General features: G+C 34.4%; 1 protein-coding gene across 1 annotated transcript in view; it reads left to right on the forward strand.

Moving 5' to 3' along the window:
• Positions 1–19,374, forward strand: part of LOC127865630 (uncharacterized) — a 114,779-nt gene that overhangs the window by 83,944 nt on the left and 11,461 nt on the right. Inside the window, exons 13-21 of the mRNA XM_052405513.1 lie at positions 21–91; positions 733–853; positions 1,081–1,174; positions 2,068–2,142; positions 2,450–2,460; positions 8,293–8,626; positions 10,415–10,778; positions 10,944–11,118; positions 15,156–15,443. Of these exons, the coding sequence (XP_052261473.1) occupies positions 21–91; positions 733–853; positions 1,081–1,174; positions 2,068–2,142; positions 2,450–2,460; positions 8,293–8,626; positions 10,415–10,778; positions 10,944–11,118; positions 15,156–15,443 (1,533 nt within the window). The remainder of the gene's footprint in view (positions 1–20; positions 92–732; positions 854–1,080; positions 1,175–2,067; positions 2,143–2,449; positions 2,461–8,292; positions 8,627–10,414; positions 10,779–10,943; positions 11,119–15,155; positions 15,444–19,374) is intronic.

Consider the following 19,374-nt stretch of genomic DNA (forward strand, 5'->3'; position numbering starts at 1 on the left):
ATTTGTGACTTCACATGAAGAAATTCTGCAGCCTGGTGGAGATGACCTAGGGGCTCAGTTCACAGAAATCTTCATCAAGAAGACTGACAATGTTGGTCTGCTGCTTTAGCTACTCGAGATGAGTGGGTTGTTTTACCTGAATGAATTTGTACTTCTAAAAAATTCAGGTACGCCTTTACGTGCAACAACTCCAATCTCTAGCTGTTATGCAGACATAGCATGGGGGGTTGCACCAGGAGCCAGTTTGGTGAAGGTCAAGGTCACAGATGCTTAAAATGGATAAATAGTTTGTGCTCCATTACATAACTTTTGTTTGGATGTAGATAATGTTCTGAAATTGTGTGTGTATGTAGTTACAGGCTGATCTAGAGGGCGGGTGGGTGGGTGGTGTGCATTAGGGGCTAGTGGATTCAAAGTCCCTGTTTCTTTGAATAGAACAGTGTTTCTGCTAAATAATATGAGTTCAGATTGAGATATTGTGCTGTATTGTTTTGTGAAGGTAGCTTACATGCATATTTTTGCTTTGGTCAATAGTTTATTTCATGCTCACCTTCTTGTTTTAATGCATACATTTTCAGACTTGTTGCTTTAACCAGCATATTACCTAATCCTAAGGGTTAAGGTTATGGTTTGACACATGTATACTTAACAGTATCAGTAACAAATTAATTTATCAAACCTGGCACTTATAAGTATTTACAAGTTAGTCATTCAATCCTGTCCATGGTGCAGGCCTTACTGCTCCTGAACCAGCTCACAAGAGGCCATGCAAACATACAGAAGATTGTTGCCTTTGAGAACGCCTTTGAGAGACTTCTTGATATCGTACATGAAGAAGGGGCTTCTGATGGAGGTACAGCAATTTATGTATCTTGGTTTGGCTTTAGCCGTGTGTTCACCTAACAGCGTTATAAATATTTTTCGGATATTTTTTAAGGTATAGTAGAAATGAACTAAAATTTCGTTCTTAAAAATTTACCTAACATGAACAACTTTAAACGCCTATCTTATACTTATTTATGTCTAAATATTATTTTATTGAGATCTAACACAAACACACACCCTGTTTTATGACTGCAGGCATAGTGGTGGAGGACTGTCTGTTGCTGTTGCTGAACCGTCTCAATGGCAACTCGTCCAACAAGAACTTCTTCCGCGAGGGCAGCCATGTTAAGTACCTCACCCCGTTCTTTTAGCTCGATCAGGATCCACATAGGGCGCAGGTTGGCTGGTCCGCACAGAAGGTCACAAACATGCATCTCATGTTACAGGTGTGTAGTAGCTTCGGTTTAACATGTATTTATTGGTAATAAATTAATAATGATGCCATTTGTGATTTTGTTTACATTAAAAAAAAATTTATTCACTAGATGCATTTATATTGTATATACCGTCCAAAAAACTTGGTATGAACACAATATTCAGCACCGAACATAATGATTTTCTCCAGTCATCAATATTTATACCATACACAAAATCTACATAACAATAAAATGCTACAAGAAATATTTTGTTTAACGTTTGTGTATGTACTATAAATGGAATTAAGTCCATTAAAAGTGAGTCATCAAAGTTTTATTTGTTGTTAGATACTTCTGGACTGCCTTTTAAAATAATATTGTGATGACCAGTCTATTGCTGTTTAAATCTACAACTTATCAGCCATACTTGATCAACTTGCTGTAAAAGAAGTGCTATGGATTTGCATCATTTGTCGTATGTGTTAAATGGTCAAATTTCAAGGTTGTATTTTCTTTCATAGTCACGTGCGTTATACATTTACTGTGACCTGTAAATCAGCCCAACTCTTGATTGACCCTCTTTATGCAAAAATGGGTCTTATTTCACATTCAGCTCGCGTAGCTCCAGGACAGCCTGCGAATTTGCTCAGTTTGGTAAATAGCTACCCAGTAAGCTAATGAGACCACAAAATCTTGCATGATTTTATAGTGGATGCGAAGGCTTGTCTGAACCTAAAATGTCTGCACATTTTCTTATTTTGGGGTCCATATAAAAATAAACAGGTCGAATGATGGCTGTTTTCAAAGTTAAGTGTTTTGTTTTCAGTTGGTGCGAGCCCTTGTCTCCCCCAGCAACCTCAGCAGCTAACAACAAACTGTCAGAAGAACATGTACACCTGTGGTATGCGTAGCCTTCTTGTTATTTCCGAGTCACAATTAGGCATAGTTATAGTTGTCAATGTCACCATTAATCATAATCAATTCAGTATACATTTTCTTTAAATTCTAAATGATATTGGATGTTTTGAAAACTTTATCTGTGCAAAGCTGGTTAATATCACTCTTCTGTCCTCATACATACTGTTAAGTACTGAATAATTTGTTTGTGTGTGTTTAATTTCCTTTATTGTTAATGGTTTTGTTTTCTCGCAATAGTATGCTCATTTTATCACAAATATGCCTTTCATGTAGAATATATTTTTGTACAGGGTTTCACTGGGTAAAAAAAAGTTGTGGCCTCTTAAATTCGTTGCTTTAAATTATTTAGAGCAAATGCTTGTCTACAATAAAAATGTAATTTATTAAGTTATATGATACTAACAGATATTTATATTGACACATTTAAAGTCTTACAAACATCAAGGTCATCATAAAGTAGCATAAACCCGATAAAAATGTTACATTTTTATAAGTGGTTGCTGGAAAAGGTGCCAATATATATTTTAACTATTTTTCCCACATAGCCAAAACATAAATAATTTCATTGCCATTTTAAGTCATGACATGTATATATCAAATTAATTCAAATTGTCCATGTTATTTTTACTTTAATGTTTGCATCTTAATGGTATCAGGAATTCACTACGTTGCCAATATAAAACATTAATTTTAAGACCAAAGCGAAAAAACAATGCTCGCAAATTAAAAGAAATATTCTGTACGCAACAAATTCAATCAAAAAAGCAATCATCTGGACTGATATTTACTGAATTTAACCATTTTGTAGTTGAAGGCAATATGCTGACAATCCTGGAGTTGATATAATACATGATACTGAAACTCAGTTGGTAACTTAAGAAATAATATTTTTCTATCATGGTTTGTTTTCGACTAACCCACAGTAAGGAGCATAGATGCGTAGGAATTAAATCACGAGTGCGAAGCACGAGTGATTTGATAACACGCATCTATACAACTTACTGTGGATTATTCGACAACAAACCATAATAGAAAAATATTATTTCGATTCTAACACGGTTCTGATTGATTTGATTCAAGCTTTAGGACGTGAACTATATTTTTCAATACTCCGCCCTTGTTAGTAATTGTTAGTAATAAGTACTAAGTTCATTATTTTGTGACGTAATTGAATTGTACAAACATATGACGTCATTTTCATTCATAAATATTTTGCAAATGACGTCACTTTCATTGATAACAACAACCGTAGAAACTTAATGACGTCACGTTTATTGATGCTACTGAAATGCTATAAATGTTTTCTGAATTACGTTTCCTAACAAATAACATATTTTGTAGACGTGGTTATGCCATTATCACCAAATATACAATTTATTGTTTCATTACATTTATATACATGCTACATTTATTACATTTCTTTTAGAACGGGTTTTAGCACGTGCATTTTACTGCAATATTTTCTTTATTTATTTGGAACTATTTTCGAAACATTAAGCACCGCCCATAAGTTATTGCAGAATAACCCTCACTTGATTTCCTTCTTTGTCTATAGAAAACAAGTCGCGTGCCGTGTTAGAATTATATTTTATGTTTCCAGGTCATTTGCAACAGTGTGTAAAATATGAATGGCCAGTGGAGTACCAGCTGATGTTCTTACTGAGGTAAGAAATGATGAACTTATTGGTTTATACATATATCTAAGTTCCCTACTTGTTAGCTAACATATGCTAATGGCGAGCTTTTAGGATATTGTGTTGTCTGTCGTCCATTAGGGAATGTGTGAGGTGCTTTAAACTTTCTTCTAATGACTTCTCCTTAGCTCTTTGACAGATTTGAAGAAACGGAGGAATGGTCATTGGATGACTTTCTCTAAAAGTGTCCATTTCCTTCTGGTCCACTCTACTTGTAGGAGCCAAAATAGATTTAAAAAATAAAAACTTCAAAAATCTTGAAAACCAGAAGGGTCATGGCTTTAAGTTGTTGTAGGACGTTGTCTAGTGATCCTCTTAAAAGTTTGTTCAAAAGATGCCACTGAGGTCAACACTGGAAACTTTAAAAAAAAATCTTTCATTTACCTCAAGGTTCAGAACTTTTATATTTGGTGTGTAACAATGAATTGTTGACCTCTACATCAAGCTTTTATGTTTGTCTTTTCACCTAGTATAGTGGTCCACAGTTGTGTTTAAATCATGTCCCTGGGGTTTAAACTGGCTATGCCCAGTGGGTAAAATGCTTTATATAGACTTGAATTGTAAATTACTTCAAAAACCTTTTTTTCTGAATCTTCAAGAGTTTGCTTTTTAATATTGTGTTTGTAACATTGTATGGGGGACCTCTAAAATGTTTGTTCCAATAATGTTGCTTTGTTTAAAATTGGCCCCCGCCGTAGGGGTTACTTTTTTGTATACATGTATCGTGACAACTTAATTTTTTTCTTCTATTTCCTTAGACCATATCAAATATGTTTTCATTCAAAGAAAAAGGGATTACTTTTTTGTATAATGTGAAACTTTTTTGTATAATGTGAAAACTTAAATATGTTCTTCAGACCATATAAAATCTTTTGTCATACAAAGTGAAAAATCTACACAGTTATTATAAAAAAAAGTCTGCACATAATAGTTTTTACTTACATGTGTAAGGTACGTTACCAACGGCCTTTTCGGTCGTCTTGCTTTCTCAAAAGAGGTCTACAGGTTTCCCCCCTGTCTATCTTTTCTAACAGATAATATAGCAGTTTTATAGTGGAAGGATGCTGGTTTGAATACGGCACTGACAAGTGAAATTGTTCCTAGCCAAAATTTAAATCAATGTGACACTTTCTGAATTTAAAAAGTGTCAATTGGGCACCTGTGACGAATCTTAAGCTAATTTGCTCTATGTGCTTCCCAGCAGTGGGTTTTTTCCAGTGATGTCAATTGTCAGATGACGGTTACTACAAATTATAATCACACTAAATTCTGCCATAACTTGATATGCACACATATACATATGAAACTTTGAGTAGACAAACGGGCATGAATGGTAGTGTGGGATTATGGAAAACATTTTTTCACTAGACGTATCTAAACCTCCTTAATACTGCTAAAATTAAACTTAAGGAATTGCATTCCTTTTTCCTGTAAAGGTCTCACGTATGAGAAATGTACCATTACATTACATATGTGCTTATGTGTCATGTTGGCGCATTATAATAGCACAGCATTAAAAATAACAATGTTGGTGTTCTATTTACACGTTCAACAATATTTGAAACATATGTTCTTAGTGTCAAAAGTGGAAGACAAATAAACACGAGCGTTATGCGCATACGAGAAACGTGTGTAACATATGCTTAAAGAACAATGTCTGTTCCATATATCATAAATGAGCCTTACATGTATCCATAATGTTCATTTGTTGCATTTGGTGAAAATATCTCTGTAAGCTCGCTTTAACATTATCATTTGTTAAGACAATTTTTGCATTAACCGTCCTTATGCGTTTACTCCTGTTTCATTGATGGTTGTGTGTATTGTTATGTGTTTTCATGTTAACTACAGTTTTATTTGGTTAATGGAAATTGCGTTCTATGTTTTAAATAAAGACCCCCCACCCCCGATGAAAAAGGTTAATATCCTGAGTGCAGCTTCATTTTGTTTATATATGTTTTACTAATATTAATATAAATATGCTAAATTAGTTTCACAAATGTTTGCACAACTTCAAAATCACTTACATTTCATGTTCGTGGTTGTTTGCTAGTAAATATTAAATATTTAATATAAAACGATGACTTCTTGTATTTCAGTTCCGGGTGATCACCCAAGTCAGTAGACACATCCAACATGTTGCTAGATCTCATATAGATTTGAATTCATGTTCATATCGTAAAAGTGAATACTATGCTAGTAAGACTCAGTATGCCACAATCGCGCGTTTTTATATAACACAGTATTTATAGATTGAAGGGAAATAAAATATGTCGTGACCACGAGATAGAAAAAAGAGGTATGCAAAACTAAAAAAAGAATGAGGAGTGCAATTATAAAAAGAGCGGTGCAGTAAATAAAGGAGGGTGCATTTAACAAAAGAGGGGAGAATTTCGAGATCTCGAGATCCCGATTTAGCTAACTCGTGGCCACGAGTTAGTCAGCCAATCAATTTTTGCGTAACCTGTTTAAATATTCTGTACGCATATATATAGCTGGCCAAAGCCATATGGAACAATTTGATTGGCTGCCTAACTCGTGGCCACGAGTTAGCTAAGTCGGGATCTCGAGATAGCAAAAATGCTTTCCCCTTTTTTTTTATGCTTACTGCCCTTTGTATTAAGATCACCATGAACGACCATATGGAACAATTTGATTGGCTGAATAACTCGTGGCCACGAGTTAGCTAAGTCGGGATCTCGCGATCTCGAAATTTTCTCCTCTTTTGTTTAATGCACCTTTCCTTTATTTACTGCACCGCTCTTTTTTATTTTTTAATTGCACTCCTCTTTTAATTAGTTTTGCACTCCTCTTTTTTCTATCCCGTGGTTACGACATAGCTAACTCGTGGCCACGAGTTAATAAGTCGTGGCCACGAGATAGCTATGTCGTGGCCACGAGTAACTATGTCGTGACCACGACATAGAAAAAAGAGGAGTGAAATTTAAAAAAGAGGAGTGAATGTCACCTCTATGCCACCTCTATGCCACCGTATTCATCGGCTGCATTTTATGTTAAATACTTTCGATTTTCTTTTATTTGCGTTTAAATGCTCGTGTTTAAATATATCACATTTTGGAAATGTATTTACTACAAAAACTATGATTGGTTAAGCCCTAAATAATTTTAAGATCAAAGTAAAAAAGAATGTAATATAAAAATTTGCCTCGGCTGATATTCGAAGTCATGTCCATAGGAGCAAATTGTAAGGCGCTAACAACGAATAACCTTTCAAAGTTTTTAACGCATTGCTCGTAATGCACGTATTTGTCGATGAATGATCGATCAAAAGCGTTATAACAGGCTTGAATGTTTATCAATATTGATTGATAATTTGTCATTAATGCAACGTTACTTTTGATATTTGCCTTTAATCATGAAGTGTTTTTCCTTATTATTATTATATTGATGATGATGTTAATGTTGATGATGATGATGATGATGATGATGATGATGATGATGATGATGATGATGATGATGATGATGATGATGATGATGATGATGATGATGATGATGATGATGATGATGATGATGCTGATGATGACGACGACGACGATGATGACGACGACGATGACGACGACGATGATGATGATGATTTTGATGATGATGATGATGATGATGATGATGATGATGATGATGATGATGATGATGATGATGATGATGATCATGATGATAATGATGATGATTTTGATGATAACGATGATGATGATGATGATGATGATGATGATGATGATGATGATGATGATGATGATGATGATGATGATGATGATGATGATGATGATGATGATGATAAATAAGAATGATGATGATGATGATGATGATGATTTTGATGATGATGATGATGATGATGATGATGATGATGATAATGCTGCTGCTGCTGCTGCTGCTGCTGCTGATGATGATGATGATGATGATGATGATGATGATGATGATGATGATGATGATGATGATGATGATGATGATGCCGATGATGATGATGATAATGATGATAATTATTAGTATTATCATTATTGTCATTATTGTTAGCAAGAACCACAATGGAAATAAGAGTAGCTCTTTTGTGTGTTATCCTTGGTGTTTGGTGTGCATGTCATGGTTTATTTATTCTCATGTGTTTTACGATTCTGTATTTTACATGATGTTTTAAATGTCCATGTATGTGTATTCCATACCGAAATAAATAAATCAATCAATTATTATTATAATTATTAATATTTATTATTATTATTCGTGCCTTGCCTTTCAAAAGCTTACCTGTGTTATAGCGTGCTCGTCTGACTTTATGGGTGACATAATGTTTGGAATCCACAGCATTAGAGGCGACTCAATGGACCACGTGATTGAGTTCATCAAACACTTGGGTGGCGCTTTCAGAAACGCAAAGAATATTCGTCTAGGCCTGAAAGAAAGTTGAAGAAATGCAGATTTGCCCCTCGCAGATTATTCTGGAGACAGTGACTTTGCGACGGATGTCCAAGAGAAAATGGTTGAATGCGCGGCAGATCTACTGTCCGGAATCAGAACTTCTTTCGGAAATGTCCGCCCAGAGGTCAACAGGGTATCGGTCCAGATCGTGTCCGGAAAGATCGATGACATAGACAAGGCCTATTTGGAAGCTATGAGGCTTAAATACAGCACTCGAGTTATCGTGGTTGGTGTGGGGAAGTTAACAGACAGGGAGCAGCTGATAAGATTGGCCAGCTATGTGCACAATGCAAAGACTGATATAAGCACGTGTTCCCAGTCGACTCTTCCGCTGACCTGTCTGACATTGTGAAGAAACTTCACGTGCTGATTTGCATCGACAGTGAATAACTCGTAGGCGTTACTCAATTTATTAAACTAAGATATTATAAATGTGACAGACATTCAGTACAAATTATACTTGTACTGCGTATAAATGCTTTTTACAAAGCATGAGACTATTATCGTATGTAAACAATAATATTGGTCTTCTTTTCAATTTACCTATAACGCGGTTATTTAATAAAAATATAAGCGTAATAAACGTGTGGTGCTTTCGCTTAATAATATGTGGCTCCATATGCATACGATATTCAATTAATCAAGTCAGCCACCAGAAGGTGTAGTGCACATTGGACACAATAAATTACAACTTCTTCCCTGCAAAATCTAAACCAAAATAGTGGTGGCTTGGCTCGCATAAACTTTGGTTCATGTTACTTACGTGTGAATTACTCAAGATTTTTTATGACACTTCATACATATCTTTTATACATCGCCCGTATTTACTAACTGATTCTTAAACGTAAGTCCAATATAGAGAATATTCGTCAAACTGCAAATTTCTATAGGTACGTGTAAGTTATGTCTAGCATGACACGTAACATATGATTACATTATTCTACCTTCAGAACTGTGTGTTAAAGACAAAAGCGCCATTTTAGCATGTGCATATGCAAACCCTATAGTTTTAGGCGTAAGTCCATGCTTTATTCTTAAGTCTAAGAATGGGCTGGTGAGTACTTCGGATTGAATATGGGGTGTATTCATGTCAATCTATAAAAATCAAATGGAAAACAAACCGCAGAATAAAGAAACGATATATTAGGCTATTGTATTCAATGTTCATACTGAGACCTAATTACGAACCTATAAAAGGTGGGGTAGAATGGGTCACAGGTGATTAGCATGTGGCTATTATAATAATTAGTAAAAACATCACTCTTAATGAAATTCGTTCAACGTCAAATACATGGGCAATATACGTTAGGGGATCTGCTCTTAAGATTAAACCCATATCTATGTTTTATACGTCGAGGCGTAAATACTCGCATCTAAGTTGAAAATGAAAACGACTCCAATGGGTGACTGAATTCTAAATTGCTATGAATAGTAAATTATAAGTATTTCTAAATGTATGTCCACATTATGCCGATACCCCGGGGTTGCGAGAGAATTTGATGAAAAGTAATATATTTTATTCACAGACGAAAGTAAATGGTAGTTTCACGACCACTAATTTACAGCCGATAAAAAAATGACCTTCAGGTTTTGTTTGAAATCATTAGAAGCCATCATACTTTTTAAGCAAACTGAATTTCTGACATAATAATTTCTGAATATCTACATAAAAACAAAAAATAACAAACACAACAGAATCATCATACGTATTCACTTGACCAATATGGATATTCGGAGGGTGGGTGAGAGTCAATGACCCTCCGCCAGTCAGGTCTTTGATGTCACGTGATGAAGGTGTGAGCGGTCGCAGGTTTTTTGGCGGGTTAAACAAAAAGTGTAATCTTTACTAAAATAATAGTGTTTTAAATTACTGTTTTGATCGGAAACTAATTAGATTGTATGTGCAAATGTGTTTTCAATCGGACTATTATGAATTATAATGCCGAAATCGAAAGGCGGTAAAAGAAAAGAGCGAAACAGCAGTGACAATGACCCGAATGCAAGCAAGGTGCATAAACAAAGAGGCCCGTCCGCGGACACAGACACTGGTAACGTACCTATAAGTGAGATAATAAATGAAGCGAACTCAGTGTTATTTAATGTAGAAAATTTAGAGAACAGTGTATTTTCACAAAGTCCGAGTTGTAGTGGGCGTGGAAGCCTTATAAGCGAATCCGGTAGCGTTGTGGACTATAGCAAAATGGCGAACAAAAGCGACGAACCCACTATTCGTGATGTTATGGCGCTATTGACAACCGTCAGTAGTCGCTTGCAGTGTTTAGAGGCGAAAATGAACGTTATCGAGTCAATTGAAAAACGAATGGAGAACTTCGAAAGGGACATTAAAAGGCTGTGGGTGGTGCACGAAGACAGGTCCAAGAAGGTGGTAGAGCGGATATCCCGGGTGGAAGACAAGGTGGAAGGGGCAGACATTCATGCTGCGGAGTTAGCGGAGAGGATACATGGACTTGAGGAGGAGCGTGATACACTTCGGGACAACGTAAGCTACCTATAATCGCAATCTATGCGCAACAACTTGGTATTTACGTCCGTTCCGGAGTCCAATGAAAACGGTTATGAGACGCCGGAAACAACGGAAGCGAAGCTGCGGCAACATTTAGTGAGTGCGTTTAAACTTACTGAAGAAGTTGCATCCTCTATCAAGTTTGAAAGAGTGCATCGACCCCCAGGAATGCCGATACATGGCAAAGTAAGAAACATTGTCGCCAAGTTTACGTTTTTTAAAGACCGGGAAATGGTTCGGAAAAGGTGGAAGGGACTTGACGGTACAGCGTACCGCGTCTTTGAACAATTCCCCCTGAAGGAGGCGAGGCGGCTAGGTAAACGGGCATACCTAGCCTACGATACGCTTTACGTAGACGGCACTCCTGTGCGCGCGTAGGATCACGGCGGTGGTGAAGTGTCAATCCTGTCGTGGAACGTCAACGAGCTCACGGAGAGTAAACAATTATCTTCCAATTTTGTAAATATTTTGAGTTCTTATGATGTATGTTTTTTGTTTGAATCCTGGACGAGTAGTTCTAGTAATATCGATTTGAGTGGTTATTTGTCTTTTAACTTTTTTAGAAAGTTTCAACATCGAAAAGCTCGTAGAAATAGTGGTGGTTTTGTTGTCTATATAAAAGAAGAATTAGCTGGTGGCATTACAATTGTAAAAAATCATTTTGATACAATTATTTGGTTAAAATTTGATTGCACATTTTTTAATATCCCAGATGATTTTTATATCTGTGCTACCTATATATGGGGACATGATTCCCCAGTTTATAATACATTTAATGTAGATCTCTTTGAAATTTTAGAAAACGATATAACTTATTTTTCTGAATTTGGTAAAATATTTGTTACTGGCGACCTAAATAGCAGAGTTGGCAATAAGTGTGACTATATTATACAATATAGAATTAATACTGAATATGATGACGCTGATTACTGTCCAGATAACGCCTCTGTGAGGGCCTCAGTAGATTGTACATTAAATAGCCATGGTGTTAACTTATTAGACCTTTGCAAATCCACATGTTTACGCATTGTTAATGGTAGAATTGGAAATAGCTGTAAACATACTTTTTATTCTAATAATGGTGCGTCTGTAATTGATTATTTGCTAGCAAACGAATACAGCTTTTCAAGTATATCTGATTTTATTGTGCATGATTTTAACGAATTAAGTGATAACGCCCCGTTACATTTTTCATTATTATGTAATAATGTCCCGTCCGATTACTAGTCATTCACCGATGTCAAGTATAAATGGGACGATGCATTACGTGGGCAATTTCGCTCACAAATTATTTCGTTGTTACCTGTATTTAATACCATTGTACAAAATGTAGATTATTCATGTAGAACGTCAATTAATAACGTGCTGAATAGATTTACTGAAACCATTCGCAGTATTGCCGATCCGTTATTTTCCAAAACATGTGTTTATAAAACAAACCCTAGTTTCAATGTAAATAGTTGTACAAAGAACGCAGAATGGTTTGACAACGCGTGCATTACTGCACGAAATTTCTATCACGACGCTCTACGTACTTTTAACTCTTGTAAAACAGATCTAAATAGAGAACGCATATGTACAAGTAAAAGGCATTATAAGGATTTAATTCGTAAGAAGAAATGCTGTTGTTATAGGAAAAAAATGTCGAAAATTGAAAATTTAAGAAAACACAAACCAAGGGAATTCTGGCGATTTTTCAAATCGAAAACTAACGTGATTAAAAATAAAATATCTTTAGAAGAATTTACAAAGTTTTTTGAAAATCTTAGTAGCAATATGTCTGATTTTTGCAATACTGAAGCAGAAGATTTTTGTTTAAATAATGATTTTAACTTAGAAAATTCTGCATTTCCTGAACTTGACGTACCTATATCAATTGAAGAAGTTAAGTTTGCAATAAAACATTTAAAGCGTAATTAATCATCGGGTAGCGATTGTATTTTAAATTAATATTTTCTTGAATGCAGTGGTATTTTGTCTGCCCATTTATGTGATGTATTTAACGGTATTTTTGTATCGGGCTTTTTTCCCGAAAAATGGACTGAAGGGGTTATTATCCCTTTGCATAAAAAAGGTGCAGTTTATGATGTCAGTAACTATAGAGGGATTACATTAGTAAGCTGCTTTTCCAAATTATTTACCACTATTTTAAATAAACGTATTGAAACATTTTGCAATGCAAACACTATTATTTCGGATGCGCAGTTCGGATTTAGGAAATGTTATTCAACTGTTGATGCTATTTTTATACTGATGACAATTGTTCAAAACTATTTAAATGGAAATAAACGTTTGTATGTTATATACGTCGATATGTTAAAATGTTTCGATAGTATTTATCGCAATGCATTATGGTTGAAAATGTTTAAGTCTGGTATACAAGGTAAATTGCTTAGAATAGTAAAAGATATGTATGCAAATGTTAAGTCACGTGTCAAATCATGCTCATCTTATTCAGATTATTTTAGTTATGCTGTTGGGCTGAGGCAAGGGGAGGTAATGTCGCCAATTTTGTTTTCTTTATTTGTTGAAGACCTTGAACTTTACTTACAAGATAGCATTAACTCTGGTCTGAATATAGATGATATTGTGTTGATTTTATTGTTATTTGCTGATGACATGGCTATTTTAGGCAAGTCCCCGACTGAAGTTCAAACTCGTTTAGATAATGTATACTTATATTGCAATTCTTGGGGGTTAAATGTTAACACTGAAAAAACGAAAATAATGGTATTTCGGAAGAGAGGGGGATTAAAAGAAAACGAAAAATGGGTATATAATGGTAATGCTATTGAAGTTGTTGATAACTTTAACTATCTAGGCACAGTGTTGAATTATACTGGAAGTTTTAAACTAAACCACGAGCATTTGATTGGTAAAGCCCTTAAGGCCATGAATACATTATTGTCTAAATGCAATGAATTTGACATAAAACCGAAAATATTTTGCCAGTTGTTTGACTCTTTTGTGGGTTCGATATTAAATTATGCTTCAGAAGTATGGGGTTTCACGAAGTCCGATGATTTAGAACGTATACATTTAAAATTTTGCAAACGCTTATTACAAGTAAAACTAAATAAATGTAATGTTGCTGTTTACGGAGAATTGGGTAGATATCCATTGTATGTAAACAGGTTTGTTAAAATTATTAAATATTGGTTTAAAGTTCTGAACAATGATAATATCATAATGAACACTGTGTACAAACAAGCCTTGAGCGATTGTAATAAAGGTTATACAAACTGGGTCTCAAATATCAAGAACATGTTAAATAATTTTGGATTTGGTTATGTTTTTGAAAATCCAAACGTTGTACATGTTAAAAGTTTTATTAGCGAGTTCAAATGTAGAGTTGTAGACAATTTTAAACAAGAATGGTACGCGCAAATGAATAATAGTACTGTTTTATATATGTATAAAGTTTTTAAAAGCTGTTTGGAATATGAAACATATTTGGATTTACTTCCTAGACGACTGCGATTATTTTTTGTAAGATTAAGAGTCTCTGCACATCCTTTGAGAATCAAAACTGGAAGATACGCCCAAAATAACATACCACGAAATGAACGTCATTGTTTATGTTGTAATGATTTGGAATTAGAAGATGAATACCATTTTATATGTATATGCCGATTTTTCACTGATTTAAGGAAAAAATTTATAATCCGTAAATTATATATAAACCCATCTGTATATAAATTCCACAAGTTATTAGTTTCATGTGACAAATCAGTTATCTCAAATGTATGTGAATATATGAAGGAAGCTCTTGCTTTATGTAATACAATTCTTAATAATATTGTTTAAAAATGTCATTACCGCTTTGATGAAATTTGCATATTCTTGCAATTGATTGTGTTTATTTATTTTTGTATTCTAAATTGACCTTTTATGTTATGTTACGTTTAAAAAATTCATTACCGCTTTGTTGGAATTTACATATTCATGCACTTGATTATGTTTATTTATAAACACCGCTTTGATGGAATTAACGTATTCCTGCAATTGATTGTGTTTATTTATATTTATATTATTAAATGACCATTTATGTTATGTTATGTTTAAAAAAAAATCATTACCGCTTTGATGGAATTTACGTAGTCTTGCAATTGAGTATGCTTATTTATATTCGTATTCTTAAATGACCATCTATGTTATGTTATGTAATGTAATGTTGTAATACCTATTTATGTGACAGAAAATAATGTATATATTTGTGTATGAAGACGATGTACTTTTGTATAAGTCTAAATAAACTGTCTGTCTGTCTGTCTGTCTGTCTGTCTGTTGTAAGCTACTGGGAGTAGCTCATTCATGGGGAGGGACATCCACTCTCTCACATTGTCCATTCAGTTTTTTTGCTGACGGTATGGACGGCGGCATCCCGCTTGCGTGCGCTTGACCAAAGTCTTGCACAGAGAATCGTGCCTGGTGACGTGTCCAAACCAAAACATCTTTTGTCGTTTCATGGTCGCCACAAGGGATATTTGATGGCCAAGAAGTGCGCACTGCTGTCATGTTTCGGACATACTCTTACGTTTGTGATCTATGTAGGACATGCGGAGCAGTCGTCATCGACATTTGTGTTTAATCTTGTATCAGCCTTTCTGTGTTCGGCTAAAGTGTCCAGGTCTCGCAGACGTACAGTATAATCGAGACGCCGATGGACTTTTATAGCTTGTGCTTTGTATGGAAGTTGATTGGGCTGTTTGTTTACAACTTGCCCAATTTGGCCATCGCTGCGGTCGCAATGGCAATTCTTATTCTAACCTCAGCGTCGCTTATTCCATCCATGCACGGGATTGATCCGGATACTTGAAGCTGGTCGCGTCTGCCTTTTGCCTGTCATGGTAATGTTTTCATTTTACAGTTAATAATATCAATACAACCATATAACTTACATTTAAAAGCGAATTTTATGAAAATGATTTAAATGTAGGGCTCGTTGATACTTGTGGCTATATGCAGAAATTTGGAAAGACGATCGAGCGTTAAATTATTAAAACGAAAAAGACTGCCACGGTGTCTCTTTAACCTTAGGTAAGGACTTGGTGATCTACATGTTGATTACACAAGATCCATAATGGCTATAATATTGTCAATATTAACATCATGGCCTTTGTTTTACCAAGTTTCAATCATTAATGTGTCTTGTAGAGTTATAACTTGATTTTTCTTGGATCTAACCTTGTTACTGTGTTACCTAGTTTTTGGACGCACGTTACCCTGATTCTAAATTGGTATCGTAGATTTTGAATCGTAAATGTGTATACTCGAGTGGTTATACTTTTTTCTAAGATTTAACTTGGTGACCTAGTTTTAGAACGCATGTGACTCATGTCAAACATGGTCTAGATATTGTGAAGTTAATCAGTCTTACCAAGTGACGTTCATATTAAGCCATAAATATGGCTTTCAAAATGGTATCAATGTTTTTCTATCTTTTGAACTCGTAACCTCGCTCATGTCAGACATGGTCTAGATATTGTGCAGATAATCATTCTTACCAAGTGGCGTTCATATTGAGCAATACATATGGCTTTCAAAATGGTATCAATATTTTTCTATCGTTTGAATTCATAACCTCGCTTTTCGTCGCAGGTTACTCGGGTTCAAACGCAAACAAATGTTTAGCCAAGATGAATCAAGATTGGATGAACAAATGTGAAAAATAATGACTACACCACTAGCTTAATTTACACACTACGTGGTAAGGTGAACTAATAAAAACTATACATGTCCTTAATTTCGAAGTAAAGTAACTTTGGTGTGATATATTAAATAATACATCCGTTCGCGTGATACATGTTCAAAAAAAGTTATTTAATTAAAAAAGATACATAAAATCTCCACGGTTATTAAAAAAGCAAACTTTTCGCACCCATTACTATCAGTTACCATATCACGTTGTTAACAGGCGGAAAGCCATTCAATTTACGGTACATTAACTGATTTCATGCTATGTGGGTTTGTGCGCGCATTTCATATCATTTTGATAGCATCTTAAATGTCTCATTAAGAATAAAATAACTACTTACTTACAACCTTTATTTAAAATCTTATAGGAATGATGCATGCGTGTCTGCACTTGTCAGTTTGAAAGTTTAGTTTTTGATAAAGAATAGTGGTTCAGATTTTCAAGCAGAAATGTTTCTTCTAAAGATACTTAAGTCTCACATACAGACTCATCAATGGTGGAAGAAGGTTTACCGGTTTCTGAACCAAAACAAATTTAAAATACAAAAGTATGCTGTTGCTGAACGACATCTTCTTGAAAGCAGTATAGGTTAAAGAAAGGATTTAAACCGTATAGGTACAATTCTTAACCATCAAATTTAAAAATAGAATGCTCAAGATCACATTACTAAGAGCGTAATTATAAATCAGATAGGCAGTAATTCTGTGAATCAGGTTAATTTAACAATTACAACAGTAATATTAGTCGGCAACAATTTAATAGAAATTTTATGTAAAACGATCATGCTTGCGAACTTCCAATAATATAACAAAACTATTCGTGTAGATCAGAACATAATGTTTATTTGTGTTATTTTTGAACTAAAAACGGATAAAACAGAAACGCACTTGAAACTATATATTAATGTGTTATCATCACAGCCGTGGACTCACAACATAGAAAATTATGTCGTGTTACTCATCAATTTCTTGTAAAGTAACTAAATGTGTGATAGTCTACAATTTATAAAGTTAATAACACGACCTTGCCATTTGCATTTACACCGTACACTAATGCATTGTTCATCTGTTCTGGAAATTTATTACATTATGTTCATAGATAACCGTAATGTTTGTCGCTTTCTGGGGGAGTGTTATGGTCATATAATCAAACTTAAGCAATGTTTTACGGTGACTCGGGGAAAAAACATTTCACGTTCTTGAGACACGTACATATAGATGTTATAGACGGAATTATTGTTTTAATAAAATACTGATAACGTTGGGTGTGTGGGTTGCATCGTGGTACAAATAACTGACAATGTTTGCTTTCGATGTAGCGCAATCTTTCGTGTGCAGTTTATATACTTAATGATACTATAACGGAGCCCGAGATTGAAATACTTTCTTCTCCATACTTGCACGGTAATTAAATGTATTAGTGTTCATACAAATAGAAAAGTTGTCTGAGGCATAACATTCCCTCACTTTCCAGAATTTATTTGTATGTGGAGCATTAGCAGTACTGTGGTGGAAATCCAGTAAACGGTAAAATATTAACAATTACAAGGTTTAACATATCGCGTGTTCATTGTTTGTCAAACTTTCCAACTTCTGCTTTATTTGCATAATAATTTTCTGTTATCTCATTAATTTGTTTACATACGTGTTGATAGATGTTTGATCATAAAACACACATGAATGATTAAAAATGCATTTATGTACATTTCATTATCATATAAATAGTTACTGTAATGAACAGGACCGAAATAAATTCAAAAAGAAAAGGAAAGTATGATGTTGCTAAAAGGGATGCTGTTCCTACCAACTTTCATTTAATATGTTTCCTAATTGTTTCCCTTGTATTGAGTGCAAGTGTTATTGAAAAAAGAATTGAAGGTTTTCGCCAGTTTGCTCCTTTTTCTTATCTTGCAATTAAGATGAATTATGACGAGGTATGCATTGAAAAACTCGACGGATCCTCAATGTTAATATAATAACAAAAAAATACAGTATGGTCATTAATGTGCAAATCTAGAAGAATAATGAGCTCATTGTTCAAGTTTATTTTTATTTATTATATCATATATTAATTACACACATGCGTGTTATGTTTACAATGAACTTATATACTACAAAATGGCAACCACCAATTTAACCAATCATATAATATGTTCCAAAAGGGATGTTTAGACAAACTATGTCATCCAACATTCGACGACGACCGGACATTTTATCTCAGATTATGATGACTTGTTAATTAATAGAGTTTCCTCCGTATGTAAGGCTGGCTAATGATCTGTTCACTGTATATAGAGTTTGTACAAGTGGTATTTATGTCACAACATAACCACCTGTCGATGTTTCAGAGCGAAAATACTTGATAGCTTCATGTTACAAATCTTTGCGTTTTTTTCATATATGGCCGGTTATGCCATGTTTTTCTCGTTTCATATGAAACATTTAAAAATGTGATTCAGTTCGTATTTTAAAAAAGGCTTTGCTATCATAAATATTTAAAAAGAACCTTCGATGTAATTTTATTTGCTTTTCCTGTCAAATTGGAAACAAGAAAGTTGTAGTCCTTGTTAGTATAATAAGTATGCAATATAAAAATGTGACATTTCCCTGTGGTATAAACTTTTGATATGTGTTTTAGTAATGTCGCCCAGTTGAAAGTTGGATAATAAAGCCGTTATAAAAGCTTCCTTTGCGAATCTTCTTCGCTGTCGTATGTTAAATTTGTATAAAAAAAATGACTCAAAAATAAATAAGGACTTTACACAAAATAGTAATATTTTATTGAGTCTATTGATAAATTGGAGATAATGTGGCCAAAATATCATCATCATCATCATCATCATCATCATCATCATCATCATCATCATCATCATCA

This window comes from Dreissena polymorpha, chromosome 2, assembly GCF_020536995.1.
Source record: "Dreissena polymorpha isolate Duluth1 chromosome 2, UMN_Dpol_1.0, whole genome shotgun sequence".
In the NCBI taxonomy this organism is placed as follows: Eukaryota; Metazoa; Mollusca; class Bivalvia; order Myida; family Dreissenidae; genus Dreissena; species Dreissena polymorpha.